At 38.6% G+C, this 20921-nt stretch overlaps 3 protein-coding genes across 4 annotated transcripts in view; all 3 read left to right on the top strand.

Annotated features, from left to right (window-relative positions):
• prickle3 (prickle homolog 3) overlaps positions 1–3219 on the top strand; it is a 30177-nt gene extending 26958 nt beyond the window's left edge. The window contains exon 11 of the mRNA XM_059334068.1: positions 987–3219. Within this exon, the coding sequence (XP_059190051.1) occupies positions 987–1429 (443 nt within the window). The 3' untranslated portion in view covers positions 1430–3219. The remainder of the gene's footprint in view (positions 1–986) is intronic.
• Positions 3220–4645: 1426 nt separating this feature from the next.
• fam110a (family with sequence similarity 110 member A) lies at positions 4646–9834 on the top strand. Of its 2 annotated transcripts, none has more exons than XM_059333677.1 (2): positions 4646–4772; positions 8012–9834. In XM_059333677.1, exon 2 carries the CDS (start codon positions 8228–8230, stop codon positions 9491–9493), a length of 1266 nt encoding a protein of 421 aa, XP_059189660.1. In that variant the 5' UTR covers positions 4646–4772; positions 8012–8227; the 3' UTR covers positions 9494–9834. The 2 variants fall into 2 exon arrangements, with proteins under 2 accessions (XP_059189660.1, XP_059189661.1); XM_059333678.1 differs by lacking the exon at positions 4646–4772 and adding an exon at positions 4933–5161.
• A 1898-nt stretch (positions 9835–11732) lies between these two features.
• mfsd2al2 (major facilitator superfamily domain containing 2a-like 2) lies at positions 11733–19755 on the top strand. The gene is made up of 13 exons (XM_059333065.1): positions 11733–11768; positions 12740–12859; positions 13557–13681; positions 13786–13918; positions 15317–15395; positions 16163–16329; positions 18031–18121; positions 18355–18476; positions 18625–18708; positions 18841–18924; positions 19017–19129; positions 19353–19496; positions 19575–19755. Exons 1-13 carry the CDS (start codon positions 11733–11735, stop codon positions 19753–19755), a joined length of 1479 nt encoding a protein of 492 aa, XP_059189048.1.
• Positions 19756–20921: the final 1166 nt, after the last annotated feature.

The following is a 20921-nucleotide window of genomic DNA, read 5'->3' as shown; positions in this document are numbered from 1 at the left end:
GAAAATGCTGATAATCATGATCATTTTGGTCACTATAATCGTAGTTTTTATGTTGTTTCATCTCAATTTAGCTAATTCAAACTATTGTCAGTTTATACCTGGAAATATTTAGTTTTTCTCTATAATTTCACTTTTGCCTTATGTCATTTTGCCTTAAAGTTCTTAATGAAATGATGAAATAATGAAAATACTTTTCATTTGTCATGTATTTAACTTAGTAAGAGTAAACAACAAAAAAAGAATTTACTTTGTTATTTCAGATAGACTTTTTAGTTATTGTATTACCAGAAACCTTGCTGTATCATGATATACACTACTGGTCAAAAGTTTTAGAACACACCAACTTTTCCAGAATTTAATTGGAAATGATACAGTTTAATGTCTCAGTGTACTCTGAAATTAATGCAAATTTGCAACATTTAAAATTCTTTATTGAGAATGATAGTGTTTTTAAAGTAAAAAAAAAATTCAAAATCACATTTTATGTTGGACTTAAGGACTAAAAAAAGACACAAAATGACAAAAAAAGACACCAAAAGACACAAAATGACAAAAAAAAAGGACACAAAATGACCAAAAAAAGACACAAAATGACTTACAAAGACATGAAAAGAATTAATGGACAAAATAGCCCAAGACTCCATAGAGTTAAGTTGTTAACCCATTTCTTGTTCCCTGAAAAAGGTCTACTTGTATAATTCTGAAATGTACATTATTTTTCAGTTTTGGTTAAGCTTACCTTTTTTTATTTACCTCTGGCAGTTCACCACTTACCTTTGTACCCTTTCAAGCTGTTCATTTGACTTGAACTGCTTGAATTTCAATAAAAAACTGGAAAAATTGGGTTGTTCTAAAACTTTTGACCGGTTGTGTATATCTTTATGAAATTACCAATATCTGCATAAAAGTTTTTGGGCATATCGCCCAGCCATAAACTGACTTAAAATTTCAGAATCAAGTTAATTTTATTTTCTATTTCCACACAGATGGATCCTCTTATCACCAGCGGAGTCTGCGGCGTGGGTGGAGCCGTTGCCGTATCCCCTCTGACCCCGATCTCCACACGGGATCGGAGAGACGCTCTCGACGCTCGCGGCCCGACCGTCCTCGTCTGGAGACCCTCGACTGGAGAGGGGAGAAAGAGAGGAGCTCCGCCGGCGCCTCCTCGCTGACCCTCCAGCCGGCCCACTACAAACACGAAGACTCCTGCTCTACGTGCTCTTCGTCCTCAGACTCGGAGGAAGAGGGCTTCTTCCTGGGGCAGCCCATTCCTCTTCCACCGCAGCTGCGAAAGCTGCCGCCTGAGGAGGACAAAGACGAAGAGGAGAGGGGGGCGCAGAAGGAGCGGGGACTGAGAGGCAGCTTCAGGAGGAGGCGAGCTCACAGCCTTGGTGCAAAGGACAAAGATAAAAACTGTGCTATCTCCTAACCCCTGGCATCAAAACACAGCCTGTTGTTTTATAAATTATGGTGCACAAGATGAACTAATGCCCCCTCATTAGTCCAGTATTCATGGTGTTTATCAGTTTTATGAGGGTGACGTGATGTTAGACTTTACAGAGGTGAACTACAGCCATCAGCCTGACACACTACTCCATTAAAGGAAGCACAATAAACCTCAGAAATGTCACAAGTCACCTTTAACTGTTGACTTCTCATCGTTTGACATGTTACAGTGTAGAAAATGTGAGTGTGTGAACCATGTGAGTAGTGATGAATGTGGAGTAATTATCAATAACATTTATGTTTGGATTGTATAGAGAGGAATCTCTCCTGTGACCCTGAAGTGAAATGTTACTGCTTTTTAACATCATTACATACAGTATGCACACTGACAGTAGCACAAGGAACTGACAGCTCATTCCTCTTGCATTGTTTGTAAAAGAAATATTGGTCACACTGTGTCTGACATATGTTTATAATGCATTATAACATACTGGTAGTGCATTATAATCTGCTCATTGCACTGTATAATTATCCTGTTGCACAATTTATGGAATCGCAACCACAATAATGGACAAGTGCAATATCCAAATCGCAGAGAGGAAGGAAATCACTTGTCAAATCATCATTTGTTAAAGGCAAAATATGTTTATGTTTTGTTCTGCTACAAGATGTCCCAGTCTTGTAAATGGCTTACTACAGACTTTAGAAAAAAAACTTTCTTTTGTAAAAAACTTCTTTTGTAGAGATCTTTGCAAAAAAAATAATAATAACAGCACTTATTTAATATATTTTTCAATGAATACTAGAAAAAATATGGAAAAAATATCATTCCCTCCAATATTTTGAACCATGTCAGACTTGCAATATTGGTCAAAATAATCACAATTTTATGTTTCTTTCCAATCCTGCAGCCCGAGTTATTAGCACTCATATCTACAATGCTTTATAACAATCCCTAAAGCGCATTTTATAATAACATAGAAGGTCAAGTATCATGATGCTTAATAGTTTCTAGGCACATACAGACAGTTTTTTGAAAAGATCATAGTGTATTATAGTTATCATACTTATTATGCATTGTAATCAAAATGTGATTATAGAGTAAGTATTTATGTTTTTAATGCATTTTAGACATACGTTTGCAAAAACATCAGTTCGTTTTATCAAGTATTATGATATTTGACCTTTTAAGTCATTAAATGCTTTATAATGTGTTTATTATTGCGTCATTATGAATATTTATAAATGCCTATCAGCATAATTATACAGTGCAATTAGCAGATTATAATGAATTGTAGTTATGTTAATAATTCATTATAGATGTAGGCTCACTCAAAAGTGTTACCAGAATTTTAAATATGTTATTTTCTAACTCTACTGTAACTACTTTTCTGTGCTCTTATGTGCAATTTTTATATAAGGCTGTAATATATTACAGTTGTGAATACTAAATGGCCAAATACTACGGGATGGAGAATGATGAACTGTGGTAGTTTTATGATTGTTAAAGTTTCCCATAAAGGAGAGTCTGAGTGAATTTGTTGAATGTGTGTGTGTTGTAAAGTCCCAATGAAACACTGCAAAGTTTGTAAACGTTCTTGTCTTTAATCAAAAAAACACTTTTATGACCTTAAGGTCATTTATTTTTATATACTTGGTGTAGGTCGCTGTTCTTTCTTGTTTTGTTTCGGGTAAAAGGAAGAGATTAAAAGTGTTTCTCTGACCGTGTGAGACAACTTTATGGTGACATTAAATTTGTCTATAAATGATTTATCTTGCTGTGTATTTTATTCCACACTTCTATGGCGAGCCATTTTACCATAATCGCTAGACTTAGTATATATTGCAGATATCTCTAATTAAATTCTTCCTCATCAAAAAGAACATTTTAGACAATCGCAGTGTCATTTTTCCTGGGACACATAATCTGCAATTTATTTATTTAAAAAAAAAAACTTCAGTCCATCCTGTTGTTACAAGTCAGAATTTCATTATCATATCAAAATCAAATTCCACAATACATTTGTTGCTTGTTATTATTCAGAGGGGGCAGTCTTCTATCTAAATACAGATACTCTGTACATCTCTATTTGTGTCAAAATAAAAATGATTGTGCAATTACATTTTTATTTTCAAGTTTACATTATAAATTTAAAACATCGACTTCCATAAAATATCTAGCTGTCAAGCTATTAAATGCTTAAATTGCCACTTTTTAAAAAATGTTTTAAAGATGTAAAGATCAATTTAGTTTTCCCCATTTCCTTTACTATCACATTTGTACATATCTTGAAATACAATTTCTTTTTTCAAAAATATATTTATTTATTTTAAAAACAGTAAAAACAAACATTTATAAACATTCAAAAAACAATCCCTCCAAAAAACATCCTTGACAAAAGAAAAGAACAAATAAATATACATATAAATAAATAATAGTAATTATGAGTAGATTTACTCAAAATTTAGATTTAAATTTTGAAAGACTTAATATTAAAACAATAAATAATATACCCAGAATATTAAGAACAAAATATATAAATTAAATTAATTTCTATACACAAAGATAAAAAGAAGACTGTGAGAAGAATTTTTTTTTTTAAAAGGTTAAAACTTTAAACAACAGGAAATATAACATCAGGAATAATATATACAATATAGACAGAACTTTTATGTTATTATCAAAGTCTGCTTTATTTTATTTTATATTATATATTATTGTTTGTTAATCGTCTTTGAGTATTTAGAAAAGCACTATATAAGTCTGATGCATTATAATAATAATTATTATTATTATTATTATTTTGATATGTAGATCATAAAATATTACATTTGCTCAACATCACATTCACACAGGTGAGAATATTATTGTGGTTATCTTTTATTAGCAAAGAAATGCTTTTATGGATATCTAAAATATAATCACAGATAAGAGTGTGGTTGGGTTCAGTGTAAAAAAGGCTTGCCGTACACTTGACACATACTGATCATACTGGAGACCTTTGAACAGCTTGTCAGAATGCAGATGAACTATGATTCCAGCAAACAGAAAGTCCTTATCACCTCACCAGCCAGCAGCTCATAACAATGGCAGCGTCATGTGACCAGAAAGAAGTCAGTTTGCATCCTTGTAGGAGAGCCAGTGGACCAATCAGCAGGAGGGGGCGGGCTCAGGGGAGCACACATGAGTTGTCAAACAGGTTTGTCTTGAGCTGCTTCAGAGTCCTTCAGAGACATTCACACACATTCACAGCAGGACAGCACAGTGTGTTCGCTCAAACAAGAAACCCAGAAGAGACCCAGCACATCAGCGGGGACTGAAAAAGGTGAGTTATTCTGTAGATTTATTAAAATAAACTTGAAAGGAAATGTCTAGCAGCTAACCCACACCTTCACAGAAGCAGACTTGTCAGGACAGGACCGGTGGAGGCCTCCAGTACATGTGGTACATTTTTTAAGGTTGTTTACCTGCCTCCATTGTGCCTCTGAGTCATTTGTCTTCCTGCTTCTTTGCTCCATGTTAGTCATTTACTCTCAGTGGCAGAGCATGCTGGCACTTGACTCAGAAACATTAAATTAGTGGCTCTATTTTTGTTTGTCTGACTCACCTCTCTACATTCCACCCTGCTATGTAATACAGCACCCTGGTACCTTTAATGATATATATATTTCTTTATTTTTTGTGACCTGGGGAGATGTGTGAAGTTCCTGGCAGGTAAGAAAGAATCAAGATACAGAGTTTTGGAGCTCTATCAGCAGGGGTTTGGCCTGGCTCAGACTGGAATGGCAAATATGTAGAGAATGTGACTAGCCAATGCTGACTATTTCAAATGCACTTGGTATCTTAAGTATATACAGGAGGGCCTGCATTTACCAAGTTCATTATTGTGACCTTCGCCACAGTTTGAGGCTTATCAAAGAGGGATGCTGAGTTCAACCTGGTTGTTGTGACTTGAGTGAACCTGCAAAGGCTTTTAGTTGAGGAAGAAGCTCGCTGCAAACCCTGGCAACTGGCTGCTTTATTTAAAGATGAGGAGCCATTGTTCCCATAGCAGCTGTTGGTGTGTGTGTGATCTGCTCTGTATTGCCTCCAGACAATAGCTCGTTGACAGCTGTCCTGATGCACCTCCCCATCACACACACACACACACACACACACACTTGTGCCACTCTTTTCACAGGCCTTCTACTGACTGAAAATGGAGTGTCAGTTTTATTGTGTGTTTGTCTGCAGAAAGATGGATGACTGAGTGTAATTGTTCAGATCCGTCTGTGCCGACAGCCAATGAACTTGTAGGATAGAAATGGCTACAGTCTTAAGCTGCTTCTCCACCAAGAAGACCCTGGTCATTTTAGTCCCAGGGCTACTTTTTCAAGGAACTATAAGGTTCCTTCTGGCTCTTGTTGTCTGTGTTTCCCTAGCAGTCTAGTCTAGACCTGTAAAAATTAGGCAAGTTTAGATGCTTTCACAACCCAAAATTGAGTCAGTTTAAATGAAACTCTGGTGTAGTTAAATCCTTGTTACAGTTTGTTTGGTCGCTTGTGAACGCTCCAGTAGTATTCTGGTGCGGGCCAAAACAACCGGTCCGAGATCACTTGCTAGAGGGGGTCTGCAACAGGACTGGGAGAGGACTGACTTGGACATCTGCTGAAGTCTGTACACATACAGGAGATGCTGAATAAAGTCCTCAAAAACAATGTTTTTATAAAAAATAATTTGAGGTCAACTGGAGGGGAAAGGATTTGTGTGATAGATCAGTGCAGGAAAAAAGGATCAGTCGAGGAAAGAAAAAAAAAACTTTGACAGCAATATTTGATGGTGCGTTTGGCGCAATGTTGCTTTGTTTATTTCCGTGTTTACATTTTCCACCACCAACCTTCCAACCAATGAGAAATGATACTGTGAGTAAATTCCCTGTCCTCCACCTCGTACACGTCCCTCCACATTTTTTTTTTCTTGGCTGCTTACATTTATGCACTGTGAAAGTAAACCAGACTTAATACAAAACCACACAAAAGTATCAATTTCACTCTGATTCAGACTTACCAAATGGACTTGGGTGGTGAAGGCGCCTTTAGGCTGTGTGTGTTTCCATAGCAGTCTAATGACCAGTGAAGATAAGGCAGTTAGTCTGAGCATGCACTGGGGACCGACCTCCCTCCTCTTAGTGTTCAAGAAAAAAAAAAACAGCAAAAGTGCCCTCTTGTTTGCCCCCATGGTAAATAAAGCATGAAAAATGTTCTTTTCAGTAGAGCTAACGTGAAAAAGTGCCTTAACAATTCATCGCTTCTTGTGCAGCCAAAGCATTTTGACAGTATGCAACTTTTGTTGTAGTGGAATGTGGATAAATCAGAAAACTCTGCAGTTTTATGTTTACAAGTGCCTTAGCTTGCTAACACGTAGAGACAGAGCACACCGGAGGGGGAAATAATCCATCTCTCTCCATTGACTTTTATTGAATGAAGGAGCCTCCGTCTGCTAGCAAACAACAGGAAAAATCTCTAAAAACTGCTGTGTGGTGAAATGCACTACCAACAGGCTAAAGAACCAGAGCTATGTTTTATTTAATCTGACAAACCTAAAAACTATCCAAAAGTCAGTTTAACACTGACAAAATATCTGTAAGTGAATGTAACTCGTGTTGTAATAGAAGGTGAATAAATCAGAAAGCTATGCAGTAAGAAGTGCCTAACCTTGCTAACACTTAGCTAACATTAGCTTGCTAACATTAGCTTGCTAACACATGTCCTCTCTGGTAGACTTGGAGCGCTAAATCAATCATATGACATGTTTTAAATCTAATAGTTTAAGCATGGGCATTTTGTTAGCGTTTCTACCCATAGTGCAGATTATTTTCCCCTCCAGTGTTTGTGGTTTTAGAGTTTAATGTGTTTCGCTCCGTCTCTATAGGCTGGTCTACATGCTCAAAAACTTTCTGCACATTGGTGGCTTCTTTCTTTTTTTGCCCCTGCCCCTCAGACAGCCCGAGTCCACCACTTTGCTGACGTCTGAAAAAGCTACGTGACATGAGATGAGGGCTGCTGGTGGTTTCGGGGGTAAACACACTCTGCATTGTTCCAAATACGTGTACTGTAGTCCGGACACATTTGCATTCAGTTAAGTTGGACTGTAGACTGTAACACAAACAGTTGGGTTTGTCAGGTACATTCAACATTTATGACAGCCTTTTATGACAAGTCTATCTGCTCACAAACATTTTTTGCTGTAATAAAAATACTTCAAATGAAATAAACAGACTTCCTTGTTTTATGAATTAATTGGTGCACAAGTTGAAGCAGCCGTGCTGTGTGTTTTTGGACTTAATTTAGACCCTGGTTGTGGCTGAAATGCAATTCCTCAAAAGGTTCCTGCTAGTCCCTGGGAAAAGGTCCTGCTGTTGAAAAGGGGCTTTAAAGAAAGAGGAGGGTGGGTGGGAGTTGGTTGTGTGTCTGTTTTAGAGCCTCAAAGTGTCTGAAGAAGGCACGTGCCCGTCTTCTTAGGAAAATGCTTTTCTGACTTTATTATTGAGCTGCCTGTCTCCTGATGCGTCTTTTTTTCCCGTAGGAGTCCAGATGTCCTGGAACTAGATTTCAACTGAGAAGCTGAGATTACATCTCTTCAGAAATGGAATGGAGCGGATCATGAGACTGGCACACAGAAGCACAAATACAGGATAACTTTGCAATTTCTGCAGAACCAGATGGTTTAGTTCAAGGTTGCCAAAGAAAAGGCTGTTAACAGGAAGTGCAAAAGGACAGGTACAGCTACTAGTTTCACGAAATGCCTTTGGAGACAATCCAGCGCCCTGTGAGGCAACCGGAGAGGACTGCTGCAGCTGCTACGCCCCCACGCCTGCGGCCCAAGGGGCCAGTAGGGCCGGACTTCTACCGGCAATTCAAGACAGCAGCAGGCAGACCAAAGCAGAGTGCAGTGGAGAGGCTGGAGGCCGACAAGGCTAAATATGTCAAAAGTCAGGTGGCTCTTTCTAAACAGCAGCCGGTCAGGCCTCCGGAGGTCCGTAAGCCTCTGCTGAACCCCAGCTCTGCTCTGCAGCCCACCAGAAAGACGCCAACCCAAACAAAGACAAAACAGGAGGCAGTCCAGCTGGACTTGGAGCATCTCAGTAACCTGATCAGTGGAGTGAATGATGGTGCTGCTGCCAACTCAGATGACAGAGAAGGTCATGTTGGTCCTGTGACTTCACACAGCTCTCCTCACCCCACGCCCGCAGGGGGGCAACAGAAAATGGAGAGACCGCGTCCTCCCCCTCGCCCTGACTGGTCCAGTCCAGCTAAGGTGAGATTGAAAGCCTCCGGGCCTGCCAGGGTGGAGAGTCCTGGTTCTCCGGGGACTCCAGCTGCAGGGACTGTCCGCAGAGTGGACGTCATGCCTCAGACCGGCCCTGTGAGGACGCCCTGCAGGCCGCCTCAGTACATCCGGCAGCCCCTTCAGCCGATTCCTTTACACTCCCAGTTCCCACTCCGCCCGGCCACTTCACAGCTGCGTCTCTTCCACACCAGGACAACTCCACGTCCTTCTCCTCTGAAACCTGTCGTTGCTCCATCTAAACCTGATGACTCAACCTCCACTCCAGCTGAAACCCCTGACCCTGCTGCATCTCCCCCCATCCTCAAGTTTCTTGCCCCTCCCTCACCAGCAATCACCCGTTTGTCCTCCACCAGCTCCAGGAAACGGCCCTCTCTCACCCGGTCCAAGTCGGACATGAGTGACCGCTGCTCCCGGGCCGGCACTGAGCTGGAGCGCTTCTTCAACCTGTGTGGTTTGGACGCTGCAGACCTGCAGCAGTGGACTGGATCTAGTTCTGACATTGTTTCCATGGCCCGTTTCCGCAGCGTGAGCGCTCCGGGCTCTGAGTGTGCAGGCTCCGACAAAGACAATGGAGATGATGAGGAGGAGGATGCTGGCAATGCTGCAGAGCGTGTTCCCTACGGGGTTTCTGTCATTGAGAGGAATGCAAGAGTGATCAAATGGCTCTATGGACTCCGTCAGGCCAAAGACACTAACGGTAAAAGCACCGATTTATAGGATGCTGTTAGATTTAAAACATGAGTGACAAAATCAATGTCAAAATTGCAAAAGTGGCAGGATCCCATGACTAATGTCTCACAGTGATAGATGCGAGCTGTCTGCCCACAAATCACTTCCATTTGTTTGTTTCTATTGTTTGTTTTTTTAATTATTATTTTTACAAAATTAGAAATTTGATGAAAAATATGCTACTGAAAAGCAGGGTTATATTTACTCTGAAAAAAAGTCTCTTTTTTTAATTATTTAGTTATTTTACTTTAAAAAAAAAGTTCTGTCATGTGTATTTGGAAGAGTCATCTCTGGTTGCAATCACGTCAATGAACGGCATTAAAGGTTGAATAATAAAAGCAAAAATAGTTTGAAACTAATTTTTCAGAGCACAGGGTCGTACTGATTTGTTTGTATGGAGTTAAAGTTCCCTAATATAATTCCATCTAAATGTATGTAATGTGTGAAATGGCTTTTCAACTCCTCCCTTGTTTGGCTGATCTTGAAATTGTCAGGAGGAGGAAGAACAGGATCAACAGGCTCCGTTTCATGGAGGAAAGTTTCACTGCTGTTCCACAAGAGGTCAGAGCAGTCCATGCTGTCGTCAGTGCAGGAATATCTGTGGCCTTTTCCCCATTCTCAGAAGAGCTAAAGCAGCAAAGCTATTGAGGAAAAATTAACACTTTTTATTTTAATTTCAAACTTTTTTGTTTTATTTTATCCAAATGTTGTGTTCAGGGAGATCATGGAGAGTAGAGTGTGTGATTATAGTCAGCTGCATCTTACCAGTAGAACCAGCAGGACGTGTTTTTGATCATAACTTTAAAGTTCATGTTCAGCATTTATTAACTCTCAATTTTTTTTGAACAAATACAGTAAAATTATGATTAATATTCCTCAGTAAAACATGTTTTCTCAAGAGGCATGAATAATAATCTGTTTTTCTTCTTTTTGTCGTAATAATATATTGCATTTTTTATATAAACATTGTCAAATTGGTCAACAAATCAAATGACTTCTATAGATAAAATTATAGATACCTTTTTTATTATTAAAAAGACAAAAAAAAATCAGTAGCAACATATATTCTTATTTAAAAGCAACAATCACATTTTTATACATATAAAGAGTATTTACACTCACCAGCCACTTTATCAGCTGCAAGGTGTAGTGGTCGACTACCGATTATTTTGTATTTTTGTTATCAGTCTTAACCGATCCCCGATGTGTTGTCGATTTTTTTGGGCCGACTCTTGAAGCCGATATTGCCTTTTCTCCCTCCATTTACGTGATAAAAATGACACAATGATAACAAATGTTACACAAGTTTCAATTTAAACAAAAAAAACATTTATTAAAAAAACAAACAAAACATATTTACAGTTGGATAGCAAACAATATGTATGTTATAGGCCTGGAGGTGGTGGCGCCTCGGATTAGTCCACATATTTGATGTGTTCTTTTTTCTGGTATCAGCAGCAGCTCACCAGAGATTGGCAGATGTTGCACCGAGCCTTGCCTGGTGTTGGCTCAGTGAAATGGGCTAATTGACCAGCGAACACATGCATGTATCGGCCGATACAAATAAAACACGCAAATATCAGCCAATATATATCGGTCTATCTCTAACAAGGTGTACCTAATAAAGTGACACCCGGTGTGGTCTTCTGCTGCTGTAGCCTGTCTGCTTCAAGGTTGGATGTGTTGTGCTTTCAGAGATGCTCTTCTGCTTGGCTTGGATGTAACAAGTGGTTATTTGAGTCACTGTTGCCTTTCTATCATCTCCAACTAGTGGACATTCTCCTCTGACATCTGGCATCAACAAGAGAACTGCCACTCACTGGCTCACTGGCTATTTTCTTTCTTTTTTTTGGTTCATTCTCTGTAAACCGTAGATATGGTTTCTGAAATACCACCAACAACCATTTAAGTGACTTTCAATGTCATTTAAATCACCTTTCTTCCTCATTCTGATGCTCATTTTGAACTTCAGCTGGTCGTCTTGACCACGTCTACATGTCTAAATACATTGAGTTGCTGCCATGGGATTGGCAAATGGACTGCACATATATAGCGCTTTTATCCAAAGAGCTTTAAACTACAGACTGTGCTCATTCACCCATTCATACTGGTGGCTTAGGCTACCTGCCACCATTGGGAATTCATTTATACACCGACGAACGCAGCATCGGTGGGCCTTTTCGTGGTTCAGTATCTTGCCCAAGGATACTTCGACATATAGGCTGCCATGGTCGGGGATCGAACCACCAACTTTCCGATCAGTGTGCGACCACTCTACCAGCTGAGCCACAGCCGCCCAGATTAGATATTTGCATTAATGAGCAGTTAACCTGGTGTACATAATTTTATGTGACAATTATGTATGGCCCGTGTTTACATCCAAATCTTTCCACTTTAACAAGAGTAACAAACAATTCATTACCTCTTGTTGTAAATAGGAGCAGGTGGGCTGGATAACTGCGCCTCACTTACAAAGACAGAAACAAGTTGTTCAACCTGATTTCAGTGTGACGGGAATACTGTTGAGCGTGTGCACGGAGAGAAGCTTGTAACTGGCAGTCTGCCTGTGTCCTCCTGACTTCAAACAATGAGTTGTCTAAAAAATTTTATAGATCATGTACAGACTTTAAAGAGTCGTTTATCAAAACAAACCGCAGAGGAAAACTCATGCATTGAAGGTCAGCAGAGGGTAAGTTTCGTTTCTACTTTTCCCTGCTTTTTGCATTCATATTCAGAACAGGAAGGCAAATATTCATCTTTTTTGAGATTTGTAAGACTTATTTGTAATGCTACAATTATTTCATGTAATTCTTTCTCATGTGGACTACAGATGATGGTGTTTTAGCAAAAGTATTAAAAGTTTTCCTGGATTGTTTTGATGCAACAAAGCACAAAACTTTTTAAACACACTGAAAATAAAATGACTGCTGTTTTACTGCTCCGTAGTGCCATGCCATTTACAGCAGGTTGTGGACCTTAATCTACATGACCTATTGTAATATCCTTAATGTAAAGTTCAAACTGTTTTCCAACTGGATTTTACCAGTTTTCATTATCAAACTCCTACAATTGCCTACAGCTGTTCCTCTCTTTGCTTCTTGTATATTCTTGTTCTGCTGCTGACGGCAACAGTTGGCAGAAAAACTGTGTGTACATAAAGTCAACTTAAATGTTAGAAGTGTCTTTTCAATAGACAACAAAAATATGTCCTGTTTGTTTCTCTGGTCTTCAAAGGGGTCGGGGGGGATTCCTCTGGCCAGGAAGGTTTGTTATGCGATGGGTGGGATCCCATATCAGATCACTGCAGCAGCTATGAGTGTTTCCCTGCAGATCTTTCTTCTGGATGTTGTGCAGGTAAAAGTTTAGGTTGTACAGTTTATGGACAGACCTGAACTGAACGTCCAGACTGAGACACATCTGTAGAAATCTCATTGGAGTTGCATTTCATGTGTTCTTTTTTATTTGTATGTATGTATAGATAGATAGATAAAAAATAAATTATTAATTAAAATAAAATACAGTAAAAGTAAAAATGCAGAAAAGTTTTTTAAAGTTTCCAGTGAAAGAATAATATGAATATTAATATGAATTGGTGAATCAAATAAACAATAACTATGTAAAATATGAGATGGTGAATAATAATTATAATAATAAGTACAATAATAAGGCAAGACAATTTTACAACAAAACCTTAAAAATCAAAGGGAGAAAAGCTACAAAAACTAAAACAGAAGCTAAAATATAATAAAAGTTATATAAGAAAAGTAAGAGTAAAAGTTACAGTGCATAGGTATATAGTTAAAAAAACATAAAATAAAGTGAGTCTTCAACCTTGATATTAAATAACTAAGTGTTTCAGCAGATAGTAATAAGTAAGTTGTTATAGTGAGTCTCTTTGTGGTCCTCATTTTGTGTTGTTGTAGTTGTTTGTAATTTTGTGTATCATTGCATTCTTCTTGGTTGGTACGTGTCTGTTTGACTAACATTTTGGAGGTGGAGGCACCTGTAGACCCGTCTGTCAATAAAAATAAAGTATTTGAGTGTGTCACAGATGGAGGCCTCCTACGTCTCCATGATTCTGTTTGTGAGTCGGGCCTGGGATGCTGTGACCGACCCTCTGGTTGGGTATCTGGTGAGCTGCAGTAAATGGACGCCCATCGGCAAACTCACCCCATGGTCGGTATGGTGGAGCTGCAGGATTAACACATTTCATATTGAATTAAGCTACGATTCATCCTGCAGCGCTGTTTTCAACAGAGCTAACCGTATTTACCCCACAGGCTGATTCTCTCCACTCCGTTAAGTATCCTGTTCTATGTGCTGCTGTGGTTTGTGCCACAAGGATCGATGTCTCAGGCTCTCAGCGTGCTCTGGTTCCTCACAGTCACCTGCCTGTTCGAGACCCTCATGAGTGTAAGTCAGTGTAAGTGTTGCAGGCACTGCTTGCTCCTTTACCCAATCTGGTACGCATGTTACTTGAATATTTCAATTTTATTTCACTCTATACTTCTGCTTTACTTTTACAGCAGGGAATTTTTTTCTTCTTGTAATACCACTAGATTTATCTGACAGCTGGAATTCCTTTCAAGTTAAGATTTTACATTTAAAAAAAATACAAAAACAAACAAAACAAAACAAAAAAAATGTTTTTGCTACTTTATACTTATACTCATCTGAACTTCAGAGGCAAACATTGTACTTTTTTACTCCACTACATTTATTTGATATGTTTAGTCACTTACAGATTCAGATTAATAGTACAAAATATAATCAACCATGTCAATAAATAATGATTTTATAGGCCTCTTAATGGTCCACAGAATTCACAAACTACTAATGACATCATAAAAATTAGGAAAAGCACAAGTATTGAATTTCTGTGATAATTTTTTTTTTTAAATATTGGGACGAAATGGAATTGATATATTAGACACTTCCACAAGTATCATGAATATTGGGTCTCCACATGCTATATATATTGAACTATTTCCATTTTTACAATCTCTGCTTCTCTAGCCTACTTCTAACCTCTCTTGTCCTCTCCTCTCTGCTCTGTGTAAACAGCCTGCAGTCCTGTCGGATTTTGAGTGAATATTTGTCACATGACCGTTCGTCTCAGCAGAACCAATAATGGCTTTACAGCATCATTGCAGAGTGCATAATTGAATGTTTCAACAGGATCTATTTATGTTCCACTACGTTTTAAATGACACATGTAGAATAAAGTGATTTTGACAGAAATATCACAATTTTAGGCTTCATTTGGAACTTATGGTCCATTCAAGGATAGTTCTTATTTTGACGATAATGCCTGTTTTTACAGTTTCTTTCTATGATAAACGGTGTATCTTTGACAATCTTTTAAATAAAACCTACATTTCAAAGGGTTAAAACCGGTTAAAACTAACCATCCTGAGCAGCTGCAACAGTAAAATGCTGTCTACATACTTGAATCTAATAATATCAGATGGAGTATTACTTTTGCTACTTTAAGTACATCTTGACAAAACTGGATAAATATACATGAATAAAGGAACTGTACTTGGAATGGAGTATTTTTACACTGTCTGGTACTTTTAAAAAGATTTTCACTACATCTTCCACACTGCTTGTACCCACTCGTCAGTCATCTATCCACCATCTCGTGCTTCAGGATACTTTTGCCTCCGTCATCGTCCTCATTTTCCTAATCGTTGTCTCATTTCACTGGTGCCATTTAGCTCCAAGCTGTGTCACCATGGCTACTGAGTTTCACACAGCTCATGCGCTGTCAGCTGGTGTCATGTTCTCTCCACTGTCGTCCATTAACAGTGCTACAACGTTCCCTACCTCTCACTCAACATGTTCCTGGGGGGAGATCACAGAGACAGAGACTCTGCCACGGCCTACAGTAAGAGAGGGGGGATCCTAATCCTAATAAATGAAGAATGATAACTGAAGAATGAAGTGCTTTTTTACTGTTTATTTATGTCAACACATACAGATACAGTTCAACATGGAGATGCATTTACAATAACACTTCTCTAAAGTTATATTTCTTTCATGTCTGTTCTAAATAAGAAACAAGAGGTGCTACATAGATCTATGGAGATGATTTACATAGAGAGAGCTTGGGTATTGCCTAGCGGTGCCAAATTCAACAAACCTGTCTGTTCTCATTTGTAGTCTTGCTGTGATTTTCTCCATGAGAAAGATGTGTTTTTTTTACCCTTTCTCTCCACTGTAAAAAGCTGGAGGCTGTGGCTACAACCAGGAAACTGATACTTATTCTTGATATTAAAAGCATAATTCTCAGAGGTGTTCCTTCATGTGCTAAGAGAATTCTCCTACTTCTGAAGCTAAATAAAAAACCTTGTTTGAACTTGAAGATGGTGCATCTCTGTAGATTAAACTACCCATAAAGGTGTTAAAATTAGCACCACCATAAACATCTAGAGCAGTAAAATGCAACAGACACATTAATGTAAGGACATTTTACTTCACAGTGACTACTTTTACTTGAAGTGCTGTTACTTAACAAAGGTTTTGAATACAGGATTTTTCCCTAATGGTGGACTATTTTCACATTGTTATATGAATACTTTTACTTAAATAAAGGATCTGAATACTACTTCAAACACTGCATTTCTTGTCCCCTTCTCTGTCTGTCTTCTACAGGAATGAGTGTGGAGATGTTGGCCATGCTGTTGGCTTCGGTCATGCAGGGTCAAGTTGTAGCTGTGTACAACTCAGAAAAGCAAGAGGCCTGTCAACATCTCAACCAGCCCCATGAAACAACACCTCAAAGCACATCTTTGCCACAAACTGCACCCCTTCAGGAAACGGTAGATAAAATGTGAAAAGTTAAAAATGGTCACTCTGGCCGAGATAACGCTCATATTTCTTTAGCAGCCCAGCAACATTGCTTTGGCATTGTTCTCACTCAGTCTCAGGGATATCTTCTTACCCTGTAATTATCTGTTCTTAACTCAACATAGGCTTTCTTGTGTGTTGAATCTGTGTGTGTTCTCAGTTTTGAGAAGAAACCGATTATATTTAATGAAGTTAAAGTGTATTTGCAACCCATTAGAGAAGGAGATCAATACCACATTTGTTAATTGAACATAAGCTGGAACCAGGAGACTGTTGGCTTAGCCTAGTGTAAAAACTGAAGTAACTAGCTTGCCTTGTCTTGTTTGTAAGTAACAAAATCCATTTAAAAGCATCTCTGAACCTCATCAAATTGAAAATTATATATTTTTTTAAAGTACTATTAGTAAAAAAAAACTGACTGCTGGTATGATGATTTTGTGAGCTACGAACCAAGCCGGGTTAGCGGCTTCCCCCTAGAGCAGGGATGGGCAACTGGAGGCCCAGGGGCCACATATGGCCCGCACCCTCACTTGAAGTGGCCACTCCATGCATTTAAGCATGAAATCTTAAAAGTGCAGTGTAAAAATGCACAAAATTACTTCTCGCAATTAATGTTGGTCTGCTGTTCTTGCACTGAAAAAAAAATCACATAAGTGGTTATTTTTTATTTGCTTCAAAACCTTTTGTATTCCTATTTATACTGTTACATGCATTTGAGCATGAAATATGTTAAGTTACTGCACTGTAAACATATTTAAAATTGCAGTTTCATCATATCTGGTAAAGTGCACGGTCCTATATGTGGCCCTGTGGTGTCGATGAAAAATTGTAGCCCCCTCCAGCATTTAAGTTGCCCATCCCTGCCCTAGATGTATGCTAATATGCTAACCAGTAGCTGGGGGATAATATGTATAATATGTCTATGGGAAAAACTAGTAGCTTAGCCTAGCATAAAAACTTCAGTAACCAGCTAGCCCGGCCCTGTCTCTAGGCAACAAGAAAGGCGCCTCCAAATAAAATGTATTATTATTATTATTATTATAATCCACTTGCAAGCACCTTAAACAAAAGCTCAATAACTAACATAATAAATAATAAATAACACATTATACCTTGTTTGTGTAAAAAACCTGACTGCTGGTATGCTGATTTTATGGCCTTCGAAGCAAGTCAGATTAGCTGCTTCACCCGGTTTTTATGCTAATAAGTTACCACTTGAGCCCGTAACGTTATCTTAGCCTAGCATTAAGTACCAAGCTGGCCACGTTCTTGATTTGGCATCAAAATCCACCTCACCAATATACATATCATATGTTGTTTGTTTAATTTGACACTGAGAACAAATGAGTGCTGCCTAGCATGAAACAAACTGTTAGCTTGGCTCCGTCCATATTCGGTGACAAAATCCACCTTAAAACACCTCTAACGCTAACTTAGTAACATATATGTTTTTTTTGTTTAATTTCTACAAGAACCAAGTGACGATTTAGTAATACTATTTAGCTATACTTTGACGGGGAATAACTTGACATGATCTAAAGGCACAGTTAAAAAGAAAGCATAACAGAATAACTGTTTATGTGTGTTTACATGCCCCTGGGGATGTGTTTGTGAGAATAATAATATAGTGCTTTATTTATCTCAATTTGTTTAATGTGTGTATTTTCCCCCAGCAAAAGGCTTTCCTGACCTCAGCTCTGGTCATGGGTGGCTTGTTTTTCCTCTGCAGCCTGGTTCTCTTCCTGGGGGTGAAGGAGCAGCAGGGTGAGTCACCCAGAAGAGCCCAATGAATGGTCAATGCTTAAATACTTTGAATAAAACATATTTTTGTTGTTTAGCTGTTACAATAATACATTTTATTGTGCTCTGTTACAATATAATGAGATCATTGTACTGCATTCCCCTTAGCTAAAGGTCATCTAATGTGTGAACTGTGTATATAATTTGTGGTACTTTACTCCACTTTGTTGACATCTCATTTTGTTTTTTATTTTCAGCCCCTCTCTGCCCTAATGACAAAGTACGACCATCGTATTTGACCTCGCTGAAGATGCTGATATGCCACATTCCCTATCAACGACTGGTGCTCGGATTTGTATTCAGTGTGCTTGCATTTCAGGTGCCGTTTGAGATATATAAGTGAATTAAGTCTTTGATTAATCATCATTTAAATTCGCTTTTTGTGCTTTTGAAAGTCATGCATGTATTTAAGAGTTAGCAATGCATTATACATTTTTATGTCTTGTCCTGTATCTCTTTCATTTTAGATGTCCTTGGGTAATTTTGCACTCTTTTGCAGCCATGCAGCTGGGCTGGGAGCCCAGTTTCAGCACCTCCTACTGGTTTTACTGGTAAAATGCAACCAACTAGAATAACACGACCCACTCACCAAGATATTTATAAATGTAACATTTCAGTAGCCTTCTAAGAATGTGCTAGACACATTTTAAATTTCAAATGAAACAGTTTCACTGTTTCCACAGGCTTCTGCATCAATAGCAGTTCCTCTGTGGCAAATAGTTCTTCTTAGAATAGGAAAAAAGGCCACTGTTTTCATCGGACTATCAGTAAGAAATCCACAATATACACTTCTATTGATCTAAATGGTAAAAGTAATTTCCACACCCTCAGTCTCCTTTCCTGTTCATGTCTCTCTCAGCTCTTCATCCCAGCAGTGATTGTAGTCGCCTGTGTTCCCAGTAATCTGCCAGTCTTTATGAGTATGTGTGTTCTGATGGGATTCAGTGTGGCGACCATATTCTTGCTACCCTGGTGAGTCAGCTCCCAGCGAGGACACACAGTTCTCAAACCTTTCCTGTCAGATCCAATCAGTGTCAGAACTGGATGTTGTGCACATTAATCATTCACACAGCCTTTCTCTGACCCTGGCCGGTGATGAATATTCTGGCAATCATATATTATGTTAACTAGTCATCTGTATTGACATACTGGTTTTTGATATGAGATGTGTCAGCTTGTTCTGTATCTGTTTCAGGTCTATGCTCCCAGATGTTGTGGACGACTTTGCCATGAAACATCCGTCCTGCAAAGACTTGGAGCCGCTGTTTTTCTCCTGTTATGCCTTCTGCAATAAGCTGGCAGGAGGCTTGTCTGTTGGCATCTCAACCATGACATTACAGTGAGTCAAACTTCCACTCACTTTATGTGTTATGTGTGTACGTGCGTTCACATTTTGTTTTTTTCTCCTCATCTGCAGGTTTGTGGGCTACAGAGCGGGTGCATGTAACCATGGTGAAGAAGTGGTGACGGCTCTGATAGTGCTGTTCTCACCAGTTGCAGTCGTACTTCTGCTGATTGGCATGGTGTTTTTTTACTCCTTCCCGATCAATGAGAGGCGATGTTTGCAGCTCCAGGAACAACTGACCACAGACCAGTAAGTGGCTGTTCAGGGGAAAATATCCTCTCAAGAGGTAAAGCCACAAACTGTTCCAGACATATCATGTTTAAATAAGAATAATAATCTCAATGTCAACGTATCAATTGACAATGTGAAGACAATGTGCTAATTTTAAAGAAGTAACTTGATCAGTTATCACTTGAATCTTGAGTTCCCCTCGACTGTTTGCAGCTTTATCGTGACTTTCAGCCTTTACTGTTTTGATTCAGTTTTACTGCTCTAATAGCTTTGTTTTCAGCTGTTTTCAAGCTCTAAAAAACCCCCCACTGTACACTTCCTGCTCAGCAAGCAGCAAACAAACACAGGTAGTGAATAGCTAGTGAACACAGTTAAGCATTTAGCAGCTAAACAGTCGGATATCTCCCTCAGGAGTTGGTAGAGACCAAAAACAGAGCTAAGAAAAGGGTGAATATTAGACTGTGATGTTGCTCTGTGACTGCTGGGTGTGTAAATAAGCAACTGTTAGTCATATCAGCTGAAAAGTAATAATATGTCAATGTTTTGTTATAAGTTGTTTCTGCTACCCTCAAGTGACCAAAAAGATCTGTTACGGCAGGTTTAAGTTCACAGTTAGAGGCACATGGTCCTTGAACATTTGTGACTTTGAGCGGGGACAATCAGAGCATTGAATAGACACAAATACAGTCATGGAAAAAATATTAGATCACCCTTGTTTTCTTCATTTTATTGTTCATTTTAATGCCTGGTACAACTTAAGGTATTTGTTGTTTGTTTGGACAAATATATTAACAACAAAAATCTCAAATCTAGCCATTTTCCATGGTTTTCTTGATAATGATTGGGGTTATTATCAGGAAAAACATGGGAAATGGCTAGATATCAGCTCTTCAATTAAACTCTTATGAGCTATTTTTGTTGTTGTCATTATATTTGTCCAAACAAATGTACCTTCAGTTGTACCAGGCATTAAAATGAGCAAGAAATTTAAGAAAAATGGTGGTCTAATATTTTTTTCCATGACTGTAGACATGGGTGATTTAAAGTGCTTGGATTTCTGTATTTGGTGCAGAAAAGAAATGGAAGTTCTTTTGATTTTTCTTTAATTCAACTTAAGGGCAGTGATTCCCAAACGTTTTTTCACCCCTGGGTGGCCAACTGGGTAAAATAGGACCTCAGCATACTTTC

This window comes from Centropristis striata, chromosome 5 (genome assembly GCF_030273125.1).
Source record: "Centropristis striata isolate RG_2023a ecotype Rhode Island chromosome 5, C.striata_1.0, whole genome shotgun sequence".
NCBI classification, from domain to species: Eukaryota; Metazoa; Chordata; class Actinopteri; order Perciformes; family Serranidae; genus Centropristis; species Centropristis striata.
Note: the sequence above shows the minus strand (reverse complement) of the source record. Positions and strands in the feature narration are given on the sequence as shown.

Bases quoted from the DNA above. Each gene is read 5' to 3' on its own strand.
- fam110a (XM_059333677.1), top strand. From the start codon at position 8,228: ATGCCTTTGGAGACAATCCAGCGCCCTGTGAGGCAACCGGAGAGGACT.
- mfsd2al2 (XM_059333065.1), top strand. From the start codon at position 11,733: ATGGTCGGGGATCGAACCACCAACTTTCCGATCAGT. The intron at 13,682-13,785 runs GTCGGTATGGTG...TTTACCCCACAG, and splicing joins ATCGGCAAACTCACCCCATG to GCTGATTCTCTCCACTCCGT. The intron at 19,497-19,574 runs GTGAGTCAAACT...CCTCATCTGCAG, and splicing joins ATCTCAACCATGACATTACA to GTTTGTGGGCTACAGAGCGG.